The following is a 19024-nucleotide window of genomic DNA, read 5'->3' on the forward strand; positions in this document are numbered from 1 at the left end:
CGACTCAGTGTCATCTTCAATGGGATAAGGGCGATAGGAGCCTCCTCCAGCCCAGGTTGGCAATGCTCGAGGCTCTCTTCAGGCACGTGGAGGGAGCGCAACAGACCAGTCTGCCCGTGGCAGCACTCTGCGCATCTGGTAGAGATACGCCGCCCTGCGAGCTCTTTTCGACGCAAGATCTGGACGGGCTGCCTGGAGTGATTCTTAAAAAGCCGCCGTCGTGGCCAGCTACATGTCCACCGTGGTGTTTTCTCTCATTCGAACGTGGAGGCCGGGAAACTATTGGCCGGCAGATAGCAGAGGCTCAAGAGAAGAGGGCAATCTTCACTGCGGAGGATCTGGAACCCAGCGACGAGCAGTCGATCTCGGAGTGGGCTTTGGCGATGGAAGATGTGATGCAGTCGATCGACGGATCAAGTCAGTGATATGATATCCGGGGCGTGGCAAATGACTGTGTACAGAAAGACAGGTGCAGCTACGGGTGCTCCCTGCTTCGTTAGCGAGGTTGGTATGTGGGGAAGTAGCTTGGGAGGGGCTCAACTGGCACCGCTATGAAGCTCATTGAGCCTCGACCCTCAATGGCGCTCCATCCAGTACGACCATATAGGACATTCTGAGGGGTGCTCCTTTATCATGCGGCTGCAAAAGTAGATATGATGGTGACATGTTTTTGACGATACTTAAGAATTCAGAGGTGACACGTCCAATGCTAAATCTCACACCCTTATTCCTTGTGACTACAGCTTAGCTTTCGCATCGCCCCTCAATTCTGCACCCGCGCCAGCGATGCACAGCTTGCCAGTCTCCTTGACTTTAGTCTGGAACACAACCGTGTTGCCCTCCTTCCACATTTCTGTGACCAGAGTCTGCCCAGGAAGGACGGTACCCGCAAACCGCACCTTGATGTTCTTGAACTGCCCGAACTTTTGTACAATGTGCTTGCCACTGAAGCCAAAGAAGCAAAGACCGTGTAGAATAGGGTCTTTGAAACCACCCACTTTGCTAAACTCGGGATCAATGTGCAGAGGATTGCGGTCACCGTTGAGACGGTAGAGGGCGGCCTGATCACCAGAAGTCTGCTCCTCAACGACAGCATCAGGAACACGCTTCGGCGCTTGATGGATTGTAGTGGCGGCGCCGCGGTTTGCACCCTTCTTGGGACCGCCAAAGCCACCAGAGCCGCGAATGAAGACAGTCGACTCATTGTAGAAGAGATCCTCGCCGGTGTTCGCGTCCTTAGTAGTGATGCCGCTGACCACAATAGCCGCAGCACCCTTGTCGACAACTTCGACCAGCTTGGGGTATGAGATAGTCTTAGCTGTGGTGGGAATAGGGAACTTGCGGATCTCTAGATACTGTTCGCCATGAAGGAGCATCATAGGCGAGAAGTTGGGGACAATGTCGTCCATGCTGAATGGCGATTGTGCGTTGAAGAATGGAATGACACCAAAGGTGGGCAGAACCTGGAAGTTATCGTTGTTCTCGTATACGAGCGGCAACTCAGTTCTCTTCGCGCCCAAAGACATATTGTAGAGGATGACGTCGCGGTCATCCCACGAGAACTCCGTACCGGACGATTTAGCTTGCTTGGCCTTGTCAATGGCGGCAAGATAATCGGTCCTCTCATCACCGTCCGAGGACTTGTTGGCCTTGTTCTCCATGTTGGCCATGATGGATTTGAGACCATCTTGACCACCTTCCGGGTTATCGGCACGACCATCATCGAAATCGTTGATCTTCTTCCAGTGCTTTACTACTTCCTCAGGAACAAGCTTGACATCAATGGGGAAACCATGACCCCCGGATCGTTGCCAGCGTGTCCGAGCTTGCCAGCCACTTCCGACTTCGAAGAGCAGCCCAGTGGGTGGGTCTGGCATCTTGTCCGAGCAAAGGAGAAGGACGAGAGGAGCAACATAATCTGGCTTGAACGCCTGGACGAGCTCCTCGGGGAGGATGCTACGAGTCATCTGTGTGCCAGCGTTGGGAGCAATGGTGTTGACGAAGATGTTGTTCTTACGACCCTCCAGAGCCAACGCACGAGAGAAGCCGAGGATACCAAGTTTCTGTTTTATGTTAGCCACTGCAGCGAGGGCAGTACGATGTGGAAGCAACTAACCGCTGCAGCATAGTTTGCCTGGCCAAAATTGCCATAGATACCGCTTGTGCTTGTGGTGTTGACGATTCTGCCGTACTTTTGCTTCAGCATGTAGGGATAGGCGGCCTTGGTGACCCTGTACGTTCCCTTCAGATGAACATCCAAGACGGGATCCCAGAGGTCATCGGTCATATTCGCGAACGCTTTGTCTTTGAGAATGCCAGCATTGTTGATGATGATGTCAACCCTGCCGAAGTTGTCGATGGCGGTCTTGACCACTGCGTCGCCATCAAGGACTGATGCCTTGTTGCCGACGGCGGTGCCACCAAGCTTCTGGATCTCCTGGACCACGTCGTCAGGGTTCATCAAATCATTGACAACAACCTTCGCACCAAGCTTGGCGAAGGACAGCGAATAGATGCGACCAAGACCGGCGCCACCACCAGTGACGAGCACGACCTTGTCCTTGAAGTCAATAGGCTCGCCGGGGTCGTTTCGAGGCAGCTTGCCAGCTTCCTCAAGCTTGGCCACCATGTCTGCGACGCCAGTGGGATACTCAGGCTGAGAGTAGTCAATCACGTCGTTCCACTTGGCCAGGATAGCGCCAGGCGTCATGGAGTCGTCGGCCTTGAGCAAGGCACCCTTGGCACGCTGCCATCTCAGCTTAGCCACATGCCCACCACCGACTTCGTAGATAGAGCCAGTCTCGGTGTTGGACTTGTGGATAAGTACAGCCACGAGGGGCACAACCCATTCGGGCTTGAGGTTGTCTAGAACATCTGGGGGCATGACGGTCGCAGTCATACGGCTGGCCGCAATCGGGGCGATGACATTGCACATGATGTTGTACTTTTGGCCTTCTTTCGCAAGAGTTTCGGTGAAGCCGACCTGAGATAGTTTGGCAGCCGAGTAATTGCACTGGCCAAAGCTGCCAAAGAGACCAGCAGCTGATGCGGTGTTGATGACTCGGCCATACTTTTGTTTACGGAAATGTGGCCAGGCAGCTCTCGCGCACTTGTATGCACCTTTGACGTGGACGTTGTAGATGAGGTCCCAATCTTGATCTTTCATGTTCTTGAAACTAATATCACGGAGGATACCAGCGTTATTGATGAGGACATCGATGCGGCCGAAAGCATCGATCGCAGTCTGAATGATACGGTCTCCATTCTCGACACTGTCATAGTTGGCCACAGCCTTGCCGCCGGCCTTCTTGATCTCGTTGACGACTTCATCAGCAGCCTGCACATGGTCAGCTTGTGTTTGGGTTCGGAAGCATGTGACAAACTTTTGTGCCCTGTCCCTCACCCTTGAAGGAGCCACCAAGATCGTTGACAACGACGCTGGCACCTCTTGAGCCAAAGAACGTAGCATATGCCTTTCCAAGTCCACCGCCGGCGCCAGTAACCACGACGACCTGGCCGTCGTACCTCAATTCAGACATGACGTAGAGCTCAGTGTGTCTGCATGCGGCTGTAAACGTGGTATGGTGTTTCTCGTTCTTCGCTGGTCGATGGTAGGCTTTTAGGAAGACCGGCAAGAGAGTCAGATGGAAAGACAAAGTATTTGAAGATGTGCCGACGAAGAAGCAGCTTGTTTCGCTACGGACGTTATTAGCATCGGAACGAAGACGACGACTCTTCACCTGCATCCGAACAAAGTGCCGAGGTTGTCCAGTCGGCCTGAAGTAGCGTCGGCGTCACGTGGATCGACGCCCCACAACTTGGCTCCTTTCCCCGTGCCTCGCCCCCCGGATCTCATCAGACGAAGCATGTGAAATATCCTTTGCTGCCCTCGATTGCTGGTCGTCGACGCTTTTGAAACCCAGAGACTGTCCACATAGTACTGCAGGCAGGGACGTCACAGCTAAAATCGTAACCGCGCTTGAATTATGATGCGAGCGTCTTAAGCAAGCTCAGCCAAAGTATCGGCAACCTCTCCGGCTTCGCTGCCCGCGGCAAGCCCATAAAATGTTCATGTCCCACCGAAATCCACATCCCATCAATTGTGAGTCCTCCGAGGCAACTGACTAACCAGCTGTTGCCATCATGAGCGACATTTATGACGACAAATCCCCGGTCGTGATACCATTCATAATCAAGCATCTCGAGGCGCACAGGTCTCAGCATCCGAATGAACCATTTTTCATTGGTCTCAATGGCGTCCAAGGTGCTGGAAAGACCGTTCTTGTCACGTCGCTCAAGTCTACCCTAGCAGACAAGGGCCTCACCACAGCCGTCTTCTCCCTTGACGACCTCTACCTCACTCACTCCGACCAAGAGGCTCTCGCCAAAGCCAATCCCGACAACCCTCTACTCCAACACCGTGGCCAGCCATCAACGCACGACATTCCTCTCGCCCTCTCCATATTTGCCTCGCTTAAAGCCAACAAACCCACGCGTATTGCCAAGTACAACAAAGCTCTGTTCTCCGGCCAGGGCGACCGCCTTCCGCCCTCCGAGTGGGACGAAGTCAACAACCCCGGCGAGCCTACCGTCGACATTGTCCTCTTCGAAGGCTGGTGCGTCGGCTTCCAGCCTCTCACTTCATCCGAGCTCCGGTCAAAACACGCCGCCGCTGTTGAGGCGCTCAATAACCCCACGTCAAAGTATTGTGGTCGCCTGGGTTACAACACGCTAGAGAGCGTACTCACCATCAACGACGCCCTCAAACAATACTCTGAGTTGTGGGCCTACTTCCACACGTTCGTGCATATCGATGCCGCCGACCCGCTCTTCGTATATCGGTGGCGCCTGCAGCAGGAAGCGACCACACGCCGAGAAAAGGGGGCCGGCATGACGGACGAGCAGGTGGAAAATTTTGTGAACGGCTACTATCCCGCCTATGAGCTGTATACAGAAACGCTGAGGCGAGGCGTCTTTCGGCCAGCACGAGAAGGCGATCAGTATCAGACCGGCGGATGGGAAGGCCGTCAGCTGCGATTGGTCGTGGATGAAGGGCGCAAGGTCCACGAGACGATCCTCATATAGGCTCAGAAATAGTGAGCGATACGACGATCTTGGAACTTGGCAGTCACCCCGACAGCCTCTCCGCTCCAAGGAGCCACCCGCCTGCAAATGCTCAGAGCTGGTGACTTCTGGCCAGTGTCGTCCTGCATCATCTGGTCTCGTGCCTCGTAAGACACCACGTCCCAACGGCAGTGCACAATTCCCGATGGTACCATCCTGCATGCGCTTACGGCGCCACCCCTTACTATCCTGCATGCAGCGCTCAAATACTGTAGTTGCGGTCCACGCTCGGTGACAGCACACTGCAAGTAAACACAAATACCGGAAAGTCGGCTATTTGGAGGGCTCTACGCCTAAATTCTTCCTACCCCGGTGCGAAGACGGAGACTAGAGCTTGCTGCGGGCGCTGTCGTGGTCAGCGGAGAGGGACCGGAAAGCACGGGTAGTAAAGATAGTCGGATGGAAAGTCATGCAGGGTGCGTGCACGCTGGTGGCCCATCGATCTCTTGTATCGGCAAACGCCGTGCTTTAGTCTCGCCTTGTAGTTGCTTATTAGCGAGTTTTGATGTTCAGCTACGCATTTCGGATTTTCAACTGGAGACAGCTTGAACATAGTGGCACTTTGTTTTGCGCCCGGATCTGCGCCTGCAGGCGGCCACAGCCGACGATTTCAGGCCCCAGATGCTGTCGTGCATTGTCCAAGGCAATTGTCTTTTCTTGATGGAGAGTCATAGCGTGACATCCGCGAAGCGCCATCGCCACAGATTCTCTAAGGGCCATGATCCCAAAGGCACTGAGATTTTGGCATACCTCGCAGCTGGCTTGTGACTGGTTCGCTCTTGCGTCAACCAGATCTCGTGGTCTGACTGTGCGCATGATCGAGTCAGCTGGGAAGTGTCTCGATTCTGGGCTACGCATGGTTCCGAGACATGTAGCTTGTCCTGTCGTCGTGGCTTGACCGTCCAGAAAGTTGTTGCTCAGGCAGCATGCCAGAATCACAATCCTCCTCGACGTTGATGCTCGACGACCAGCGCATTATAGAGAGACTAGAATTTAGCCGGTCAGCTTGAGGGGCAATGAAGGTACCAGCGCAAGCATTAAGATGCTACTGCTGGTCCAGTCATCAGTAAGAACCTGACGGAACTTGAATCCCGCCGACAGTTCGTCCATCCCTGTGGGCAGAGGCTCGTGTGGGTCTGCGGCGCAAGATCGCAATTCTAGCGACTGGATCCGAGATCTGGGCAGATCACTAGTCCGTTCTGGAGCCTCACACAGGGTAATGCTCCGCACTAGCTAGCACCCTGCACACGTAGTTCTGTTGTAAGTCAGAGAGCGAGTTCCACAGCGTGAGAACCAAAAAAAAAATGAAATGCCCGGACGCAATTCCTTTGGGTGCCAGACCGGATGCTGCAACACCGTGTACTCTCATCTACCTCACAAGCTATCGACAACTCGCGGAAGAGGACCTAGACTCAGTTCCCCAACGCCGGAAGGCTACCCAGGACGGACGGGGGACTGACTTTGCGAGCCACAGCACCCGAGCGAGCAGCTGTGACAAATCAGCCGTCTAGATTCGTGTTTCGGAATGCCCAAGTTGCAACAAAGCAATTCAGCATACGCAGGTGTCTAAACCCATGTTGTCCTCCTGCGGTCAGGAGGCTTCTTCGGCCTATCGGTCGCCTCGGAGTTGCTCGGAGGCCTGAGCCTCATCCATTTGTGCGACTTGCAGCTCCAGGGTTGGCTGTCAACCACAACGAACAAGCAAAAGCATAACAGGAAAGAGATACTGTACGTATACAGAACAGCCGACGGAGGTCTATTTTGTCGGATCTGAGCATGCCGCTGCTTGCGGTCGAGACGCGAATTTTCTAGTGATACGTTGACTTGGCAGACACGTCCATGGTTCGGTCTAGAAATTGGCTCGGAATCGGTATCAATAAAGCGGTCGATTGCAAATTTGCTAGGGTCCCATTTTAGTGCCCCACGGTGCTGTTGAAGCCTGAAGGAGACGAGCCAGGGCCAGCGAAGGCAGGACTATTTTCTCAAACGGCAGCTGTGCACGAGGAAGCTTGGATTTAGCCAAGGCCTAGGGGCATGGTACACACCCCTTTGGCATTGGGGAGTGGCCCTGCCAGCCTGCCGAGATGATATTTGATTGTGAAGTGCCGTACAGTATCATGCCGTGCTCAATTGGCCCCAGACCTTGCTAACAAGTGTTGTGCTGACTGATGCCTGGCCCCTGTGTTCCAGAAGCGCTCCGCCTCCGGCGCAGCGAGTCGATCCTTAGCGACCATTCGCCAACGACCGTATGCTGTGTGACACAGAGAGCGCCATGAATTGGTTATGCTGAACTGAATCGAAATGTAGCCTTCTGCATGCAAAAGATGCGGCACGAATCGAGCCACTTTCCGATGTATTGAGAATGCCGATATAAAAAGTCTGGGTCGCACTACTGCGCTGAATTGTTTCTATAACTTTTCGCTTGATTTCGCAGGTTATTTTTCACGCAGTATAACAAGCACGTCCGCCGCATTACTCTATCTGGGAGTGCCAGAGTCATATTCTCCAGGGATGAGCGCTCAATCTCGCACTGGTTCGTGGAGCAAGGTACGGACTTGGGATCTAAGATCGCTTTGAGCCGAATCGGTTGATCTCTCTGGGTTGAAACAGGAGCACGATCTCCGCCAATTATTGTATGATAGCTCCGGCGGCGCAGGTGCGTTAGGTTAGACCCCGGTCAGCTCGTCCACAGCCCATGGCTCACCGCCACAAGTAACCCTGCCGACGTCGGATGATGCAGCAGATAGATGGGTGCAGCGGCTTGGCAATAGCTTTAAGGATCAAAATCTGACATCAGGTGACGTGGGGGCAATGCGCGATTGGGTGGGTGCGAGATTTTGTGTTGAGAGAGAAGCATCGCCATGGCGAGAGATCGATTTCGTGTCTTTGTCGTTCCGGAGAGGGAACAGTATGACCCGATTTGTCCGGTGAATCTGCAGTTCTTCTCTGCAATCTTCTAAATTTCATCGATCGCCCATGGGTGGTTTGACGATACATTTGCATGCATGGTGTGTCGCTAGTCATATGTCAACAGCGGTAGAAATGCAAATGCTGCTTTCCGAGTCAGGGTAAGGCAAAATGTGCAGCGCATCCCCCATCCCCCTTAGGCGCGGCGTTATCGATACGAGTGTGGGGCAAAGGAGGGGCACTGCATTGTTCAGCTGCAGGTGACAAGAGCGTGAAACCTTAGCAAGTAGAGACAAAGTATTGGATCATACATTAGTGGCTGGAATATAGCCAGCTAGAGGTAGTGACAACATGCCGAGATATGCAAGGAGTCGTGGCAACATGGCGTCTTGGCTATCGCGTCTTTCTTCACAGCGTGGGGCTCACATGCATGAATGCCCGCAAGCGAGTGGCGGCATGCTGCAGCACCAGCCACTACGAATCAACGACGAGGCCGGGTCCAAAGGGCCTCGACCTGTTGCGGGACTCGTGAGCCACTCGTAAGTTATATAGCATCGCCTTTTGACGTACACTTGAATCGGTGGCGCCTTACCAAGGAACGCGGCCGCGACTACCGGGGTTGGCACACGGCAAGCAGCATACGCACGAAACTAGGGACAGGGACTATATTGGACCAACCTGTCACTGGCAGAAGCACGAGCCATCGGGTTAGGCTGCTCGCTAAATGTGCTGCATCACTGGCAATTGCCGGAGCGTCTACGCGAGGTGCGGACAACCGGGGATGATGCAGCTAGAAATTGAATTCATGAATTGATGCCCAAGAGAACTCCATGACGGACTAGAAGCCTGCGTCCGCACGCAATACCACCTCGAAGTGCAGCTAGCCACCCATATGCATGATCCTGGCCGTCTATGGTATGCCTCAGGGCCACATGCAAGTACACAATGCTCTGGTAGTAGCCCAGGCGGCCTACTAAGATCTCCCGTTTATGGCCATTAGCTGAACTTCACTGGAAGGCACACAAGGTGGTCAGCATGAGCGCAAAGTGTGAGGGGACGAGTGCTTGAACGATGGCCCGAGGTCAAGATATCCGCCCGACTTTCCGGAAAAGGCCGATCGAGAAATCGCTGCCGAGCAACGGCGGAGAACAAAGTACCCTAAGTTGCGGCGTCGTATCTCAGGCGGAAATGATCCTCAGATGCTCCTCATGGTGGAGAAGGTGAACCTAAGGGCGTGACTTACAAGAGCAGCGTCGAGTTCGCAGGAATCAAGCCCGGAAAACCACTAAGTAGAAGTCAGCAAAACCATCCATTCCGTATGTCATCACAACATGTGACGAAACTTCTCGGATCCGCGAAGTGGAATTGTCACTGCCACACAGTTTCGCCTGCATGCTTGAGAATGCAGATGGGCGTTCTTACCGTTCGCCGTAAGCCATGTTACTGGATGCTTGTCAGTCACCGTCGCCTCTGATCGCCGCGGCTAAAATGGAAGGTGTGGTCGTTGAAGCGCAGATCAGACTTACCCAGGAATGGTCAGCACAGCTTTCTCACCCAGAGACATTTGCGGCACGCCTTGATCCCACCCTTGAAGTCCAAGTCAGTTTTGTGTTCCGTCTGGTTTACCGACGCAGATTACCTTGGATGACCCTGCCAACGCCGATTGGGACTTCGAAGGGGGTACCTTTGTCCACTGATGAGTCAAACCTGGTGCTACCGTCAGCCTCCAAGTCGCCAGTTGGAATCTGGGAATCGCTCAACATACTTGTTGCCTCGGTTATTAGGCTGGCTGGGATCATAGAGCCAGCCGGTATAGTGCATGGTAACCCTGTCGCCCTTCTTTGGGTAATTGGTCTTGTCACCCTCCCTAAGAACGTCCTTCCTGAATTGAGAAGCCATAGCAAAGTGAGGTGTACGAATTGTGCGACAGTACAGTAGGGTGGATTGTAGCAGAATAGCTCAAGGCGAGGAAGGGGGAGGTGAGTAGAAGATATAGACTCTCGAGCCAGTGAAGGAGGTGAGTTGAGACTTTTGGGGTGGGGTGAGCAATACAGTCAAGAAGGGTGTCAAAGCAGATTCGACAACTCAATAGTGAAAAGATTCTTTCCGAGGGCCATGGGTCCGTAAGGTCGATCTGAGTGGATAATTGTCATGAAAGGCTGACGGGCGCGCTGTGGATGGGCAGTCCAATGCTCCCCTGCCTGGCGTCCCAAGGGGAATATACTTTCTTAGCTCTGCGGCCGATTCAAGACAGGGTTCAACCCATCACCCAGGCGGTGATCAGCCTGCGCAACAGTACGGCCACAGTTGCCGTCGAGCCTGAGCTGGGGAAGAGGGCCGTTTTTCTCCGGGGATGGGAAGGGAGAGTTCTCGAGTAGCACAGCACCGCCGCTTCGGGAAACCAGCGACTGTTTCCGAAATTTCCTTGCAGCTTGTTGGCGTTCCGAGCAACGAACGCGAGGCGGGATGGTCTGGCCAAGGAAAATCTTCACACCGATTGTCTGGTGCAACGTGGACTCCAGATCTGCAGTCCGTCATTACCGAAAACTTTGCTGCGTCCTGCAACTTAGATCTCACTGGGCGCGGTAACCTAGGGCAGACGGCTCGATGAAGCGCGGGAAAGTCCATCCTGGATCTTGGCGGGGTTCGAGCCTGAGGTGGGGCGTTGCGCGAACACGGCACATCCACCATGACACTAAGTATGATGATTGGGTTGGGCCTGCCGGTACCGGCTTAATCTCTTTTCCATTGACGTACTGAGATACGATGGTTCCTCGCGCTTAATCCCATGTTGCCAAGTTAGAGAACGCGTCATTTAACCCGACCCACCTCGGATGGTCCTGCTAGAGGCGGAGACATGAGAACATTGGATGCAACTGCCGAACGAACCACGTGTACGACAAAAGGACGTGGGAGGCACAATATCGCTGGCTAAGCACCGTCACACATCCTCGGACTGGCTTATGTGGACGAGTACCGAAACTCAGACTGACGGACTCTGTTGTGCAACTTGGTGGTCAGGGCACCGAGCTATCAATTCGCACTGTGAAAGCTATGAATCTCGGATCGCGCGTGCAAATAGTGTATTTGTTGTGTGACTCTTTTATGCATATCGCACATAGCCTGGCAGAGCGGCCTGTCTCAGGTCCACATTAGATCGTTCACATTCGCTAAGCTCATCTCAAGTGTCGGGAATCTGGGATCCGCGATTGTCGAGGCCTTGTCAGTATGTTTCACGAAGTATAAATGTGAGATTTGACATCTCTGCAAGAATAACCGAGCCTCTAAATAGCCAAAAGCGATTTGACTGACCCCATGGCTATCGTCTGAGAGGCAGAAACCGATTCCCTTGTCCTGGGCCGCCTGTAAATGGCGGTCAGTAAACGTCCATTCGGCTGAAATCACAACTCACCTGACAGATTTCCTGCTTCGGATATGGTTCAGCCATCCCTTTTCTCAGAGCTGCCGTGTTGATCTCCAAAATCCCACCGTACGTGGCCACAAAATCCAGGTTCCGCACGATTCGTTGCCACACCCCAGGCATGTGGCGGAACGAGCCGTTGGGATTAGCGCTCTTTAACCGGATCAAATCAAAATGGCCAACCACGGGTGGCTTGATTGCTTGCAGCATCTCGAGCTGGGCGTCAAAGTAGTCTTGGAACAGCAGCTCGTCCGAATCACCAGATCTCTGACGTGCAGCATCATACATGCCCTGGTCGTAATCGATCGGAATAGTGTGGACGTGGTGCACAGACCCGACAAAGTAGTCATAAGGATGACTTGTGATGCTTCTCTCGATGAGCTCGCGAGACTCTGGTCGGATCCAGTCGCTTTCAAAGCCAATCGGTAAACTGATCCGGTCCTTGTACTTTTCCCGTAACCGAATAGCTTCGGCAATGTATGCAGCCTCGTTCTCGAAATGGCTTTCGAGGCTGGCTCCCGTGTCTTTTTCCTCGGGGTAAAAGTCGACCTCGTGTCTCGGCATATGCTCACTCAGGCCAAAGACACGAAGCTTACGCGAGATGGCTGTCAGAACGACTTCTTCAAGCGTGTTGACGGCATGGCCCGGACAGAATTGCCCGGAGTGGCTGTGATGGGAGAACGGCATACCGAATTTGAAATGTGACCTGTTCAACGAAAATCTCCAAGAGCACGATAAATGACGTGTACAGCTTCGTTTGAGCCGCGTCGGTCCGACCAGGCGCAGAAGCAATGATACGTCGTATGCGTGTGAAGTCTGATGTCCTGCGTCAACGCGGGTTCCGTTTCAAAAGATCGTGACGGCGTTTGTCCTTGATATTTCTGTGTTCTTGGCGATACAAAATACGCGAGGAACTGGACCAATGCTATCTCTCGATGATTTGGTGTCACGGGTGGGGAAGCGCTTCGAAGCATCTCAGGGTAGAATATCGTACAAAATACTTCTGAGGAGAGAAAGAGTCTCGAATGAAGCCGAGAAGCTGCCAACCCTGATCTGGCATACGGTAGCGGGTGGTGAACGGCGGGGCTTTGGCACCATCTTGACCCTTGTACAGGCAATGCACAAGCGGGACTCTAGCCATTAGAGAAGACTTTAGCAGCCGACACTTCAAGCCTAAATATAGTCCGATAGTGTGATATATATTTTATAGCCTCAAAAAATTGCGCTAAAATTTGTGCTGAAATGCGCACACATTCCGATCCAGCTTTCGGGTATGGCAGGGGGGATTGGCGCAATGGTAGCGCGTGGCTCTCCTACTCGGCTCGTGAGGGTTCATTTAGCAAAGCCAAGGCTGTGGGTTCGAGTGTTCGTTTTATCCTGCTCTCATTCCCGTATATTCATCTGACAGCATTTAGCCCATGTTCCTCGATAAGCACCAGCATGACTTTTTGTTTTTGTCTAGTGAGGGGCTGTAAGGGCACAGCCCCGCACCTCGCGCCAAGATCTAACGATATTTTTCAGGATCCGGTAACAAGATCGCCGAGCTGGAACAAGAATCCCTGGCGCTTCAAACCCGCTTGCACCTACGCATCAACGGATAGCAGTATGGAGCAGTTGGCGAGGGCGGCGTTGCCTAGCAAGGTAATGAGGCCAGGTAAGTCCAGCGGCCTCATTGCGAAGTTGATCTGCGACACTTCCGGGACGCCGGTCTCAGTCAGGCTCACTTAATTCACTACCTTCTGGCTGCCACGCGATTTACTTCACTGTCCTTGTTCCGATGCTGAGGTGTGCACTTCAATCTCCGGCTTAGGCGCACCGCTGTGATGACGCGAGTTGGCATGATTGTCCGATCAGAGAAGCCATAGCCTATGAAGATAGTCCGTAGATTCGCACTCCTGACTATATATGTCACTAATCTCACGCGTTGGAGTAGCTGAGAGCCTAGAATATAGTGTGTCCTAGCCAAGTGACGGTGCCCGGGTCCAAACAGCGAAGATGTCCTTCGGGGAGATAAAGAGGACGAAGGCCGAGGTCGAGGATTTCGGGTTGATCTCCGAAGTTGATGATTGGCTGGCACTGAGCGTTCGGTGCCTGATCCGACGCACTCCAGACCTTGCCTAGCTGGGGGCCTTCTAGCTCTGGGGCCCCAATCACATCCATGACAACCGTCGCAATGGCACTGAGCCCCGGATCGTGCTCGGGGTTGGATCCGAAGGTAGCATATAAGGTGGCTGCCCCACAAGACACCTGCAGTGCGAGATCAAGACCATCTAAAACCCTCTGCTATCAGCCAATATGTCGCCACCTAGAAAGTCGTTCGAGATAGCAATCGTGGGTGGTGGTATAGCTGGCTTGACTCTCGCAATAGCGTTGCGTAATCGCGATGTTGCTGTCAAGATTTATGAGCAGGCACCCAGATTTGGAGAGATCGGGGCGGGCGTCTCCTTTACGGCGAATGCTATCCAGGCTATGGACATTTGCGGACCTGGTGTCTACCAAGCCTTCGACAAAGTGGCAACCCGCAATGGTTGGACAAGCAAATCTAAAGTCTGGTTCGATTATCTCGACGGCACTAAATCGGAAACATCGGTAGATGGCAAGCCGATCCATCAGAAGCCAGAATTCGTAATCAAAAGCGAGATTGGCCAGAATGGTGTTCATAGAGCTCACTTTCTCGACGAGCTGGTCAAGCTCGTACCAGCAGATATAGCCGCCTTCGGTAAAAAGCTCATCTCTCTGGATGACAGCCAGTCAGCAAAAGGTGGCAAGCTTATCATGAACTTCGAGGACGGGACGGCTGCGGAGGCTGATGCTGTCGTTGGTTGCGATGGGATCAAAAGTCGAGTCCGAGCAGCCATGTTCGGAGACGATCATCCTGCGACAAGACCAGTATACACTCACAAGTATGCCTATCGAGCACTGGTACCAATTGACAAGGCAGTCGAAGTGCTCGGTGAAGAGAACGCGAAGAACGCTTGTATGCATGTAGGTCATCCCCGAGACGGTTTGAGCAAAATCGCTAACAAGGCCATAGATGGGCCCTGGAGCTCACGTTCTGACTTTCCTTGTCCAACATGGTGAATTTATGAATGTAGTCGCGTTCAAGACGAACCCCGATGACTGGCCCGACTACACTCGTTTGACGCGGCCTGCGAAGCGGGAAGATGCCCTTCGCGACTTTGGCGACTTTGGCCCAAGCATCATTGCGCTGCTGAAGTTAGCCAAACCAGAACTTGACTGTGTACGTGCTTGTTGCAACTTTGTTGAAATATGGACTGACCTCAACAGTGGGCCATCTTTGATCTTCACGACAATCCAGTCCCTTCAGTCAACAAGGGCCGTATACTGCTGGCCGGTGATGCGGCACATGCAACGTCGCCGCACAAAGGGTCTGGTGCGGGCTTGGCAATTGAGGACAGTGCTGTGCTTGCTGAGCTGCTTGCGGACGAGAAGGTTACCAGTGCAGCAGATCTCGACACCGTCTTTACCACCTTCAACAAGCTGCGCAAGGAGCGTGGACAGTGGTTGGTCAAAGCTAGTCGCCGCGCTGGTGACCTTTACGAGTGGCGTGCTGAAAATGTTGGCAAGAACTTCGAGAACATTGAGGAGGAAATCAACCGGAGTAACGCAGTCATCTCCCAGGTGAACGTCCGTGAGATGTGTAATGAGGCCACTGAGGCCTTGGCCAGTGCCCTGGGCAGTCAGCAGAAGGCGCAGCTGTAGAAGTGACCTTTCGAGCATGGAATTCTTGATTCATACTCTAGCGTACTACGAGACCCATGCGCTTCAGTTCTTGAACGTCATGCATGAGCCAGGCGCTGCTCAGGGCCGTAGATTCGGATCCGATCGAAAGCCAGGTAGCTGTCCCGTCCCTACCCACGCGGCTTATACAGTCAACACTTACAGCGTGTTCTCCCGTCGTCGCTGGGTTAGCTTCCAATTCGTCACAGATCCCGTTGAGAATACATTGTGCGGCGTGAATGGGTTGGGCAAAGTCCTTGTGCAACTCCAGCATAGTAGTAGCCTTTTTGAGATGTATCTGGAGCAACTGCTCCGATACGAGCTCGTCGCTGTCGGCGACATCCACATGAGTGGCAGGTACCTTTGCAAGAGTCCAGTTGCGTCCCACAAGTAAGCATACAGCGGCTGTGAAGATGCGAGAAGCGGTGAACCAGGGCGACAAGTGGTTGATCATGGTGTGCTGATCGTAGATAGCAGCAATCAACGAAGTCGCAGATTGGATAGCAGTTTCTGAGGCGCGAGCCACCAGCTGATAGTCCAGTGAGTTTGCCCGAGCGAACCGACTCAGGCTCATCTCGGCACACATCCGGAACAGTAAAGGTCGGTGCAATGCCAGTCGCGCATGCCATAACCGAGTTCGCAGAATGTCGCCATGGAGTTCGTATACAGTAGTTGTCCTCTGTCGAGAAAGATTGAACTCGCAAGCCAACAACCCGTTCTCTGCTCGGAGGGACAGCAGCTGTTCGAATTCGAAGTACTCGAGATCTCTGCCAATCCTTAAAATGTGCTGAAGAAGTGCGTCACGCATTCTACTCGACGACGAATCCGCCACACCATGATCCGCCGATGTCGTATGGCTTGCGACCATGGAGCAAATCTCTGTGGTTGCATGGTTGAGAGATATTGCTAAGGTGAATGCAAGCAGGTAGGACTTCTGCTGCGCCGGCTGAACGCCCTCGCCTGATGGTAGAAGATATTCATCGTCAATGGATGAGGGTGGTAAGACTTCAGTATCTGAGACTGCGGCTGGTCGGTTGAACGCCAGGGATAACAGGCGGTCCATGATGACACAATCGTACCAAAGCCTCCGGCCGACCTCTCTATCAAGCTGGCTTGGTTGGGCTCGATGCGTTTGTTCAAGATGTAGACCAAGGCCGTGGGCGGCTCTGACAGCCAGGCCGACGACGTTCCAAGTACGGGCGGCATTGGGAGTGGATTTCAAGTAGATGCTGGTCAGCAACAGAGTCTGGAGTTGTTGAACAGATGCGGTATCAATGAGTTCAACTGTACATAGACGGTTAGCCCGAGCGTAGAACTCTGCAGCTAGAGAGGCTCTTCGGGAAGGCTCAACAGTGTGGCTCAGTTGAGAGCCGATGGCAAAGACAAGATTGACAGCTGTCCAGAACAGAGGTGTATCGGTGAACTCAATGGGTATGTCTCGAGTGGTAGAAGGTGCCCAGAGGCTGTTGTAACCCGTGAGGAATGTGGGCTTATGAACCACGGGCCACAATGGGTGCACAATCAGGAAGAAAGCATCCACGAAACTATCGGCCAAGCGGCGTGGGGGAAGAACCATCGCACTTGGATCCAATGCTGTGGGATGTGGCCCCTCGTTGTGAGGCCGCGCAGCGGCCCAACTGCCTCTCAAGCTCTCGTCACTTGTAGTCTCTGGGTTCGTTAGGAGATATGAGCCTGCTGGCGCAGAGCCGTGCTGACTCCTGATATCAGATGGGGAACCAGAGCTGTTGACCGCCGCAGTAATGGAAAGAGTTGATGCTCTCCGGGACGAGGTCGAATTTGCCGGATTACTCTCAGCAGGGCTGACATTGGTCCGCTCGAGGTCCTTGATCCGCTGTTCGAGCTCAGTAACATATCGTTGAGTCCTCAATGCAGAGTTTTCGTACATGCACTCCTGAGACCGTCCTCGTCGTTGACAAGGCGTACACGACGGTTGTTGACCATCGCAACGTGTTTTACGGTCTCGGCAATAGTTGCAGGCCAGCTGCGCCTTGCGCCGTTTCACAGGGCGCCCGTCACCGAGTCGAAGTGAGCTTTGTGTCTCCATGATAACTAGAGAATGGTCGAGTAGCCAAAGTGCAAATAGCTCTCTCCTGCCTAACGCCGGGTGATTCTTCCAATGTAGCGCGTGTAGGTGCTCGATCCGAGAAAATCGGAAAAGATCCCGATGGCTATCGCGAAGACCCCAAGCCGTGCATGTAGTGAGCCACAGACATTGTGGATTCGATCGCGATGATAGTGCACTAGGGAGCCTTGGAAGCTTGTAGCCTAGTCGCGCGAAGCCAAAGCCATAGGTGATATGGGCGGGTGAATAGGGAGGACAGCAAGCCGGAATAAGTCGTATTGACTGCTTAGTTGTGGTTGGTCTCGGCATCGTTGACCGCGTCTTCATTGGGTCGAGAGCTCGTCTTCCACAACTCTCGACAACGACAAGGGCGGTCTAGTCAAGTTTCACGAAGATGCTGTCGCCACATCGTGAGCAGCCTCTATCCTCTAGGTAGGTACTAGCTTGAACGTCACATCGACATCTCCTTTTCCAAGCTCGACCTTCTCTGAATTATGATCCCACAACGTCCTCTCAAAGAAGCGCACATTCATGTCATGGTCGACCAACACCACACTCTGTTTCTGGGTTGCGTAGATGCCGTCCACTCCCAACTGTTTGATGTCGAACTTGGACTGCCCATCCACGACTTTCACCTTCTCCTGATCATTCGCCGAACGTAGTTTGTCTCCGTCGAGGCTCGCTTTGCTCTTCCTTCCTAGCGGTGGCACGAATATGGTATTGCGCAGCTCTGTAATATAGGTATCAAGCCCGCCTTCAGCCAGGTCCCCATCACGAGGAAGGGTATCGTGGCTCAGTATTGTAAGCAATCGCTTGATAAGCTGGTCCTCGGTTTCTTTCTTGGCCACGCTTTTCCTGATTGCCTCGACAGTCATTTCCTCGCCCATGAGGACCTTCTTCCACGTGCGATCAGTGAAGGCAGCATTGCTGAGACCCACAGTTTGCACAATATCACCTGCGATCCATGGCACCTCGCCGCCTGCCTTTGCTCGGTTGGAGATGACGGCAAGCTGCTCGCCTAGCTGTCCACAGACCAGACTGAAGCCACCGGCGTCTTTTGCGACACCCGTGTTGACGATGTTCTTGACAAATTCGTCGGTGCTGCCCACGTCTTCGGTTAGAAACTTCTTTATAATAGCTCCACGCGACGTGGCTTTGGGGTCAACATAGTCTTCTTTATAGTTTGTAAGCACTGCCACTTTGCCCGACCTCGTTGCCCCTAGCCATGTGCCTTGCGTCGATCTCAATAGATCTCTTGACCCAAATACGTCCGGAAAGGAAGGCCAGAACGATGCTGTCGATGTAGGCCTGTTGAGAAATTCATCACGGTTGTCGAGCAATATCAGCCGATACTTAGGGTGGGCTGTAGATATGATGGCGATGCACATGGCCTGTCAAATGAGTGCTTTGCTTTGAATTGTATTATGTTATTGTTGTCTTGTCTTGACCATCCTCTGGCCGATGGCGGTCAAGAAGAGTAAATTCATGACGGTACCAAGCCGGAATATATATGCCGCAGAACGACAACGGGTGCTACTGTGGCATGATGCCTGCCACGTCGCTACTACCAGCACAGCACATGGATGACTCAAGATAAACTGTTCGGATGTTCCAGTTGGCGGAAGAAGACTTCGGACAGCCTGGGTTGCTTCGATAGCAGCCTTGTGTTGTGCTGAAATGTTCCATGTAGGACACCGGATGGTGAGCCTCGGCTACGCTTGAGCCAGGCCGTTGAAAGCGCGGCCCGC

The 19024-nt window shown here is 53.3% G+C and overlaps 7 protein-coding genes across 7 annotated transcripts; 2 read left to right on the forward strand and 5 right to left on the reverse strand.

The window, feature by feature from the left end:
* Positions 1–737: 737 nt before the first annotated feature.
* HMPREF1541_01434 (peroxisomal hydratase-dehydrogenase-epimerase) lies at positions 738–3539 on the reverse strand (the record flags this gene model as incomplete). Its single annotated transcript, XM_008713732.1, has 3 exons — positions 738–2063; positions 2117–3337; positions 3384–3539. The coding sequence occupies 3 exons, from the start codon at positions 3537–3539 to the stop codon at positions 738–740; spliced, it is 2703 nt and encodes a 900-aa protein (XP_008711954.1).
* Positions 3540–4143: 604 nt separating this feature from the next.
* On the forward strand, positions 4144–5085 carry HMPREF1541_01435 (uncharacterized protein; the record flags this gene model as incomplete). The annotated part of the gene is made up of 1 exon (XM_008713733.1): positions 4144–5085. The coding sequence occupies one exon, from the start codon at positions 4144–4146 to the stop codon at positions 5083–5085; it is 942 nt and encodes a 313-aa protein (XP_008711955.1).
* A 4364-nt stretch (positions 5086–9449) lies between these two features.
* HMPREF1541_01436 (uncharacterized protein) lies at positions 9450–9930 on the reverse strand (the record flags this gene model as incomplete). The annotated part of the gene is made up of 4 exons (XM_008713734.1): positions 9450–9474; positions 9558–9618; positions 9671–9738; positions 9797–9930. The coding sequence occupies 4 exons, from the start codon at positions 9928–9930 to the stop codon at positions 9450–9452; spliced, it is 288 nt and encodes a 95-aa protein (XP_008711956.1).
* Positions 9931–11172: 1242 nt separating this feature from the next.
* HMPREF1541_01437 (uncharacterized protein) lies at positions 11173–12139 on the reverse strand (the record flags this gene model as incomplete). The annotated part of the gene is made up of 2 exons (XM_008713735.1): positions 11173–11394; positions 11444–12139. The coding sequence occupies 2 exons, from the start codon at positions 12137–12139 to the stop codon at positions 11173–11175; spliced, it is 918 nt and encodes a 305-aa protein (XP_008711957.1).
* Positions 12140–13747: 1608 nt separating this feature from the next.
* HMPREF1541_01438 (uncharacterized protein) lies at positions 13748–15175 on the forward strand (the record flags this gene model as incomplete). Its single annotated transcript, XM_008713736.1, has 3 exons — positions 13748–14437; positions 14487–14693; positions 14741–15175. The coding sequence occupies 3 exons, from the start codon at positions 13748–13750 to the stop codon at positions 15173–15175; spliced, it is 1332 nt and encodes a 443-aa protein (XP_008711958.1).
* Positions 15176–15212: 37 nt separating this feature from the next.
* Positions 15213–17258, reverse strand: HMPREF1541_01439 (uncharacterized protein; the record flags this gene model as incomplete). The annotated part of the gene is made up of 1 exon (XM_008713737.1): positions 15213–17258. One exon carries the CDS (start codon positions 17256–17258, stop codon positions 15213–15215), a length of 2046 nt encoding a protein of 681 aa, XP_008711959.1.
* Positions 17259–17704: 446 nt separating this feature from the next.
* On the reverse strand, positions 17705–18664 carry HMPREF1541_01440 (uncharacterized protein; the record flags this gene model as incomplete). The annotated part of the gene is made up of 1 exon (XM_008713738.1): positions 17705–18664. The coding sequence occupies one exon, from the start codon at positions 18662–18664 to the stop codon at positions 17705–17707; it is 960 nt and encodes a 319-aa protein (XP_008711960.1).
* Between the last annotated feature and the right edge of the window lie 360 nt (positions 18665–19024).

Source organism: Cyphellophora europaea (genome assembly GCF_000365145.1).
Source record: "Cyphellophora europaea CBS 101466 unplaced genomic scaffold supercont1.1, whole genome shotgun sequence".
Classification (NCBI taxonomy): Eukaryota; Fungi; Ascomycota; class Eurotiomycetes; order Chaetothyriales; family Cyphellophoraceae; genus Cyphellophora; species Cyphellophora europaea.